This window comes from Gopherus flavomarginatus, chromosome 24 (genome assembly GCF_025201925.1).
Source record: "Gopherus flavomarginatus isolate rGopFla2 chromosome 24, rGopFla2.mat.asm, whole genome shotgun sequence".
NCBI lineage: Eukaryota > Metazoa > Chordata > Testudines > Testudinidae > Gopherus > Gopherus flavomarginatus.
Window position 1 is genome coordinate 10,234,039 of NC_066640.1, and position 9,051 is coordinate 10,243,089.

Consider the following 9,051-nt stretch of genomic DNA (forward strand, 5'->3'; position numbering starts at 1 on the left):
CTCTTCTGCTAGTTCCTGCTTCTGATTCCTGCTCTTCTTGGGCAGATGCCTGGGATGGTTTGGTGGAGCACAGAGGGGAGAAGCATCTTCTCTTCCTCCATGTCCCACTGTCGCCATCAACCTCAGGTCATTAAGGCCAAGATTTCCAAAGATTAATGACTTTGGGAACCCAGTTGGAAGAGCCTGATTTTCCCAGCCTGCCGAGCAGTCACCTGCTGAAAATCAGGCCCCCCTTCATGGCATCTCCACCGAAAATCTCAGCCTAAGCGAGGCCTCAAGTCTCTTCCCTCCCAATGTTGCACTTGTGACTGTAGCAGCGGAGCCAAGTGGTGCACAGGCTTTGCGTGGCCTCTCTGTAGAGAGATAAATATCCACCCCCGGTGAAATGGCAAAGGCCTGTATGGTTTTTGGTTACAGACTGACCCGCCGTTAGCACCTTCTGCCCAATGGAAAAATGTATGACAGCGGAAAGGATGTTATCAGCCGGCTGGTGTTCTTGATCGTTATCTCCAGGGAGGCACAGAACCCATCATCATGTCTCCACTTGAGTGGAGATACAGGTCCTCTCCCACACCACCTGATGCCTTCGCATGCTTTTTATGTGAATGGTTACGGCTATTTCTGGCTCCAGCCATCACGCAGGGTCCAGGACACTAACAGATCATTCTCAGCGGGAGAGGAGAGGAGCGGGGTTTTCCATGACTTAGGATTTCGCAGCGGTGCAGTCTAAATCAGTTATTGACAGCCTGCACCAGAGGGTTAATAATGAAATGGCCACACTGGCTGTTGCCACAGAACGAGTGAGATTAACCCAGAGTAGGGGGGAGCATGGGAAATTCCTTAAGGACTTGGCTACCTGATGGGAGATGAAACTAGTAGACACACGCAAGGGAACAATTTAAACTACTCAGTCACAGGGCTTAATAATAATAATACCACCTCCTAGCTCTTGTCTAGCCCTAAATCTCTAAGTGCTTTACAAAGGAGGTAAATATTATTATCCCCATTGCACAGATGAGGAAACTGAGGCACAGAGAGGGGCTGTGACTTGCCCAAAGTCACCCAGCCACATCAGTGGCAGAGCCAGGAACAGAATCAGGGTCTCCTGAGTCCCAAGCCAGTGCTGCACCCATGATGAGTTCCAAATGGATTACAACAGTGACCACCACCCTCTTGGGCGACACGTTAGGCTCGAACAGGGCACCTACCGTGCTAAAGACACAAGCTGCTCTGGCATGATGTGAGCTGAAGACCCAACATGTGGCAAAGGGGGGCTGACAGGAGATTGAGACTCACACTTAACCCCTTCTCTCGGCCCATATTCAGCTCAGTTTTAATTCCCTGCTCCTGGGAATAGAGGACACGGCCGGCCTAGCACTTGGGAACGACTCCTGCTCACTGCAGAGGGCTGTTCCGAGCTCATAGCCTTTACTTACACCCATATGTAATCTCTGCTGACACCAGCACTGCATCATCCCAGGGTGACCTTGGGGAAGTAACATCGGCTTCCCGTGCCTCAGTTTCTCCATCTGTAAGATGGTGGTAGTGATCCTGGCCTGCCTTTTTAAGTGCCTTGATCTGTGCCTGTGAGATGTGCTATAGACGTAAGATAGGAGTAGTACAGAAGGGCCGAGGCCACTCCACTCCAATCTATCCATGTTCTACAGAGCACATTTCCATCTGTCCACTGCTAGCTCCCAAAGATCCCCTGCTGACTGGGTGACAGCCACCACCGGCCTCCGTAGCTAAAAGCACCAGCTTGGCTATAGCTCAAGCTAGAAAGTCACAGCTCTGCAGCTGGGACTGGAACAAATTCATATCACCAGTGGATCAGGCACCACATGACCCTGGGAGTGGTGGGTGTTACTCCTGCACCCAGTCACTGGGCAGTTTGCAAATGTTGTCTTCCTTGTCTCACACCGGGTAGGGCCTGTAAGGCCTCATGCTTTCCATGCCCCACAGGCAAACCCCATGATGTATGGGGGGGGGGTGTTTATCATGATCACAGTGCATGCTGGGACCCTGGGTGTGGCGGGTTGGATCACAGAAACCCCACCTTGGGAGCTGCCAACTGATGTGCCAAGACTACTTCTGCCCCTGGCTTCCTGCCCTGGCAGCTCAGGACTTCAGTGCCCTGCCTGGTGTGAGCCAGACCCGCTAGCCTGCTGCAAACCCAGACCCAGGTCTCAATCACATCCCCTAACAGCTGCAGGCTTAACTGAAAGCAGTTCACAGAAGAGTTCCTGCTTTTAACACTCAGATGCCCAACTCTCAATGGGGTCTAAACCCAAATAAATCCGATCTACTCTGTATAAAGCTTATACAGGGTAAACTCAAAGATTGTTTGCCCTCTATAACATTGATAGAGAGAGATGCACAGCTGTTTGCCTCCCTACAGGTATTAATACATATTCTGGGTTAATTAATAAGTAAAAAGTGATTTTATTAAATACAGAAAGTAGGATTTAAGTGGTTCCAGGTAGTAACAGACAGAACAAAGTAAATTACCAAGTAAAATAAAATAAAAAGCGCAAATCTAAGTCTAATACAGTAATACAACTGAATACAGAGAAGATCTCACCCTCAGAGCTGTTTCAATACATTTCTTTCCCAGACTGGATGCCTTCCTAGTCTGGGCACAGGGCTGCCTGGGGTGAGGGGGCAAGTGGGGCAATTTGCCCCAGGCCCCGCAGGGGCCCTCACGAGAATATAGTATTGCAACTTTTTTTTAAATGGAAGAGACCTGTGAAATTGCTTTGCCCAGGCCCCCTGAATCCTCTGGGCGGCACTGTCTGGGCACAATCCTTTCCCCTGGTACAGCTCTTGTTCCAGCTAGGTGGTAGCTAGGGCGTTCTTTATGATGGCTCCTCTCCTCCCTTTGTTCTGTTCCACCCACTTATATAACTTTGGTATAAGGTGGGAATCCTTTGTCCCTCTGGGTTCCCATCCCTCCTTACAGAAAAAGCGCCAGGTTAAAGATGGATTCCAGTTCAGGTGACACGATCACATGTCACTGTAAGACCCCAAGCCCTCATTCCTCCCAGCCTGACTCACAGGAAGGCCTGCCTGCAAACAGAGCCAGCCAGTCAATTGTCCTGGTTGTTGGGAGCCATCAAGATTCCCAACCACCATTAATTGCCAACACTTTGGATAATGACAATAGGCCCGCAGAGTTATATTTCATATTTCTAGTTTTAGATACAAGAGTGATACATTTATAGAACTAGGAAGACCACACTCAGTAGATTATAAGCTTCGTAATGATACCTTACAAGAGACCGTTTGCATGAAGCATATTCCAGTTACATTAGATTCCCTCATTAGCATATTTGTATAAAAGCACATAGACGGCAACATCACGCTGGGAAGGTGCTTTATGGAGCCAGGTTTGTGTTTATTTTAAACAGGGCCTGTTAACACAGCCACTACTCTCCCACAGGTCCTGCTGACTGGCCTGCCCTGCTAGGAACAAAGAGACACATTGTCCTGCACGCCCCCAGAAGCTGTCAACTTGGGCCAGCTTCCGAGTATCTGAAGCGAGTGACCAGAGGCAAGTGGAGAGGAAGTAGCAGATAGTCGCACAAGGATCTGATTGTGCCTGGATCATTTAGATCAGCCCAGCACATGTGGTTTCCTGGTTTCCGAGTTTCGTTGGCCTGAGGCTATAAAACCAGCCACAGGGCAGCAGGAGGCTCAGGTTGGTGCCGATCCTAGAAGAAGATCCAAGGAGCTGTGAACTCAGAGATGGAGAGGCCCCAATGTCTCCTGCTCCTGCTTTCCCTGCTGTCCTACCCCTCGACCCATGCTGGTGAGTAGAGGAAGCCATGGGCTAGGGTGACTCTCCAGGGTCCATGCACCAGTGGAGGAAGGAGCCATCCCCTCTTCTCCCACTCGGGAGTCTGTGTGTCTTTCAGGTGCTTTGCGGAGTCAGATTGTTGGGGGGCATGAAGCTAAGCCCCACTCCAGACCCTACATGGCAGCTCTGAAGTTTCCCAGTGAGTTCCAGTGTGGGGGGTTTCTGGTGGCCCCGGACTGGCTGATGACCGCCGCTCACTGCATGGGGTAGGTACTGTCGCCAGGTTTGTCCTTCTCAGGCTGGTTGACGGAATAAATTTTAAAGCAGGAGTCATCTGCCCGTCTGTGTGAAGCCAGTTGTCTCTGCACCCTCGCCCCTGTTGCTCGGGGAAGGGGAGAGGGGCTGTGCCCGGGAAAGTGACCCATGCTGCCTCCTCCTGGTTTCAGGGATATCACTGTGGTCCTGGGAGCTCACAATATCCATGAGCCAGAGGAGTCTCAGCAGGTGTTGGGGGTTGAAACCTACTACGAACACCCTGAATACAACAATATCTCCCTAATTAATGACATAATGCTGCTCAAGGTAAGTGACTTGTCTGCAGCAGGGGAGGTCCCCCTGGCAGCTGCTTTGGGGGGTGAAGGGCTAAGTGCAGATGGCTGAGAACAGAGAGAATTTTATGCCTTGTGCTGTATGGGAAGAAGTCAAAACTCACTTTGCAAACTGGGCTTTATTATTTCAAGATGTCCAGCCAGAGAAAGGAAACCATGGGCAGATCCTGCAGCCTCACCCTTCCTGGAGTTCCCTGAGGGTCAGAAGCACTCAGCCCCTCTCAGAATAGATCACCCAGTGTCAACTGCACTGTCCCACATCCCCTGCAAGCTGCATGTTCTCCAGTATTGCCTCCCTCCTGTCCCCTAGACTGCTCAGGGCCCATTGCTGTACGTTGCTGAGCACTGGCTCTGAGGATGCTCAGCCTCTCCCATCACCTGGCCAGGTAGGGCTACTGGACATCTTCCTGAGCCATTCTCACAGCATGACCCCTGCCTCCAGACTCCATTGACTAGTTCTTGGGGCTTAATACTCCTCCTCTTCCTTCCACCCAGCTGACAGCGAAGGCCAAGCTGAATAAATACGTCCAGGTCATCCCCCTGCCCAAAAGCAGCAGCGACATCCCCACCGACACCAAGTGCAGCATAGCAGGATGGGGCCTCATTGACGAAAAGGAGGTCACTACCAGGCTCTTTGAGACTAACATCACCATCTACAGCCGCAGGAAATGCCTCAACGTCTACCCCCACCTCAACGATGGCATGCTCTGCGCCGGCAGCTTCCACCAGCTCAAGGACGCCAGCCAGGTCAGTGCTGGAAACACCGGCAAACGGGTGGCATGGGGAAGTGTGGGCACCAGGCAAGCTACTTAGGTGCCACTCCAAGAGGAGGGATGCTCATGGATGCAAATCTCCTGCCAGCTCATGTGTCTCCCATAAGGGTTCCCCCTCTGTGGTTTCTTGCTACCCAGGCTGACAGAAGCCCTGCATTCAGCTCCTGAAGGAGGGTTTGCTGCTGAGCCCGGAGGCCTGTGGAAGCACACAGCTTGGCAACGATGGGTTCCTTAGTGAGTGTCATCTGCACCAGAGCTGGTTAACATTTTTCAACCTCCTCCCCCCTTTTCTTTTTGCAAAAACATGCAGATTTAGGTCAACCAAAACATTGTACCAAGTTGTGTTCAATTCACCCAATGGTTTCGGTAAATAAAAAAAACCCAACTCCCTCCCTTTCCCCCTTTCCCAATTTCTGAACAAAATTGAAACACGTTGGTTTGACCTTTTCAAAACAGAACATTTTGATTTTTCGATTCAAAACACCTCTCCCTTTGGAAACTTCCCTCCGTTTTCCAAGACCAGTTTTTTCCTTGCTGCTGTTTGGAACTGGCGCGAGATGAAAACTCCATTATTAGCCCAGACAGCGTGTGCCTGTCGCGGTCACAGGGGGCAAGCACCACTTGTGTACACATGGCCGAGCTGGCTTTAATTTAGCGGACTTGGGTGCCACAGCAGTGAAGCACGGCAGCATGGGCCAGACCTGGGAGTGCTTACCCAGGGTTCTGGATGGGTTTGTACGGCCTACACTGCTGCAGCGTCACTGCTCCAGTAATGCTCACTCGGGAACATCAGCCATGAGGCGCAGTCACTCCCAGTGATTGCAGTGCCTGTGACATGGGGCGACTGCATTGGGTTTGTGCAGAACAGCCGGCTTAATGGGTTGACCCTGGGGGTAAGAGTATAGAAGTCCATCAAGTTACACTAGGGATTAAGTTGGCCCCATAACCAGAGGGCCTCTGAAGTGTCTCCTCTTCTCTGTTTGGCAGGGGGATTCTGGGGGGCCTATGATCTGCAACGGAGTGGCGCAGGGAATTGTCTCCTTTGGCTACAGCGCCCCTCCTGGTGTCTACACCCGCATTGCTAACTACCTTCCATGGATCAAAAAGATTATGGGCTAGAGGACCGGAGAGGGAGATGCTCCAGCTTCTCCTCCAGCATCTTCTGCCTTTGAGACCCATGCTGCTTTCCCTTATGTTGCATCCTCCAGCCTTTTCTCCCTTTGGGGTGTTGTCTGAAACCACAGGGGACAAGACTCTTTCTAGGTGCCTCTATGGCCTGGTTACTGTAGATCTGAAGGCCTGCAGGCCCAGCAGTTCCCTTGTCACCTGGGTTCTGTTGGCTCAGGAGAGGAATGTCAAGTTTTCAGCCCCGAGTTAATATTCTCTTGACTGGTCCCCTGAAGAAGCAGCAGCTTTGCTGTTCTGAGGGGCTTCAGGATTCCTTCTGCCCCTGTTGACGTGAATAGGGCACAGCTGTCCAGTCTCCGGGATGGTGCTAAGACCATGAGAGCAGAATCAGGGATGATTCTAGAGCAGGGTGCACTGAAGTGAGTTGAAATCGGCCCAAGGAGGTGGTTTTGGATCACCTGGAGAGGAAAGCTCTGACCCATGCTCGCTCCCTCCTGGGCGTCCCCTGATTTGTTTCCCCCGGCTCAGTCCAGGCTGAGGTTGGGCTTCACTTGGGTTTACAAGGGAGTTTCTCTCCCTGGCATTTTCAGCTGGTGCCACATTGTCAGAGCAGAAGCAAAGCAAAGAATGCAGCAGCAGAAGTCTGAATCCTTGCCAGTCCCTCTAAGAGGGGGGAGACTCTCCAACCCTATATTCTCACACCTCCTTCGCCCTGGTCACTGCTCCATTCCTTCTCTATCGCTCGCTGCGATGCCGGGCATATAACAAGCTTGAAAAATAAACGCCAATCTGCATTTCACAGCGTGTCAGTCTCCTACTTCACAACGTCTTGCTTCAGTGGGTTTCTGATCATTCTCCAGACAAACACAAGGGGCCAAATTCTGCTCCAGTTGCAATGGGGCAGGGCCTTTGATTTCAGAAGGTTGCCTGGGTGTAAATGAGCAAGTCAGCCCAGGGGAGACCAGTCCTCTTTTGACTTCCCAGGCCACAGAGGGAAGTGCCCCAGCAGAACTGAAAAAGACCCATGTGGTTTTCTGATTCTGGACTGCGCAGCCTTTAATATCTCCTGTTCAGTGGGAACTCTGCAAATGGGAGGGGCATGACCTGTAGGTGTCCTTGGTCCTTATTGCTGGGAATGCATAACCCACCTGTTTAGCTTTGCCGTTCAGTTTAGACACATACCCTCTCACATTCGGCCCGCTGCCTCCTTGCGCTTTTCTTGTGGTCCTGGGTCTGTCACTGATCGCTGCTAGATAGATCTCGAGAGGAGGAAAACTCCCAGTGTCGGAGCAGAGTCGGGCCAGTGCTGAGCGCATCCAGCATTACTAACTCGCATGATTTCATTGCCTATCACGACCTCTTGGTGTTTTCCTTTCTCAGCCTTCATTTCATAAAAAAGTTTCTAGCCCAAAGCTAACCACGGGGGATAGGAAGAAGCTTCTCTGGGGTAATTTATCTAATAACTGGGTTTCTTATGCTTTATTCAGAAGCAGCTGGTTCTAGCCACTGTTAGAGACAAGACAGAGACAAGACAGTGGACTAGGAACTTAGGGTGTGATCTGGACCCCGTTACCCCCTCATCTGAGCATCTCACTATTTACCACATGGGAGTTAGAAACACTCATGGGCCACAGATTGAAACTCATCTGTTCTAGCTGGGTTTAAAGCTGTCAGTCAAACATAAAAGTGGAGAGAAGGCTCGTGGCTTCCGATAACAATCTAAATGGCAGATTTCAGAGGGGTAGCTGTGTTAGTCTGTATCAGCAAAAACAACGAGACACCATGGAAAAAAATCTGTGACCGTGGAAAGGATGCTATCAACATGTAGACGTGACAACTTTATCACAACCATCGCTGATAACATTATCTCCAAACCCCAACGTTTAAGACTCTCAGGCTCCACCCAGATGGCCCATCCTCCATCACAATCATCAGCAAATCGGCAGGCAAGATCTCCAGATGGTGTTGATCAGTATAGGTCCCTTGGCTTCAGTAGCACTAACGTGATCAAACCCACTCTGTCTCCAGAACTCCTAATGAAAGTAGGTTGATAAAGGAGGGAGGTTTGGTACGGAAAGCTTTGAAGGGGAGCTGGCAAAGTTGCTTTTAAGATTTTAACCCCCCTAGCACAGATGTTGCATGGATGGTTTGAGATGCTATACAAATGCAGTGGGGAACAATGCTGGTAAGGAAATCATTCTGGATTGTCTTTCTGGTTTTTGCATGTAAGACAAATAAGTTGCACTGACAAACAACAGCCAAACATCAGAAATGATGAGCCAGGCTCCAAAAACTATTCACAAGATTGAATTAAAAATCATGTGTTTGTTGTTTTTAATTAATACATTTTAGGTTCTTTACTGCCTGGATTCTGAGACTTTAGATCACACTCTTGTCACATTTTCCATCTTTTCTCCTCAACAATAAGGGCTAGAAACTTACTTCCCTCTCCCCCCCAAGAGCTGAGATTTTCACATAATCATGTGACTCCAGAAGCTGGGGCTTTATGAATAATCCTAAATATTGCAAGGCTCGTTATCAAATCACAAGAGCTGGCTGTGACAGACAGCAATTTCCTGCAATATCCTGGACACATCATACTGAATTAAATTGTTCCAATGGTTAATTAGTCTCATCATTAAAAATGTGCATCTTATTTCCGGGCTGAATTTCTCTAGCTTCAACTTCCAGCCACTGGATCAAGTTCTACTTTTCTCTGCTAGACTGAAGAGCCCATTATTAACTA

The 9,051-nt window shown here is 50.0% G+C and overlaps 1 protein-coding gene across 2 annotated transcripts; it reads left to right on the forward strand.

Annotated features, from left to right (window-relative positions):
* The first annotated feature begins 3,682 nt into the window (after positions 1-3,682).
* LOC127040245 (duodenase-1-like) lies at positions 3,683-7,104 on the forward strand. 2 transcript variants are annotated; one of them, XM_050934164.1, is made up of 5 exons: positions 3,683-3,808; positions 3,915-4,060; positions 4,235-4,378; positions 4,900-5,151; positions 6,165-7,104. In XM_050934164.1, the coding sequence occupies exons 1-5, from the start codon at positions 3,745-3,747 to the stop codon at positions 6,294-6,296; spliced, it is 738 nt and encodes a 245-aa protein (XP_050790121.1). In that variant the 5' UTR covers positions 3,683-3,744; the 3' UTR covers positions 6,297-7,104. The 2 variants fall into 2 exon arrangements, with proteins under 2 accessions (XP_050790121.1, XP_050790122.1); XM_050934165.1 differs by having other exon boundaries at positions 3,684-3,808; positions 3,915-4,062; positions 4,243-4,378.
* Positions 7,105-9,051: the final 1,947 nt, after the last annotated feature.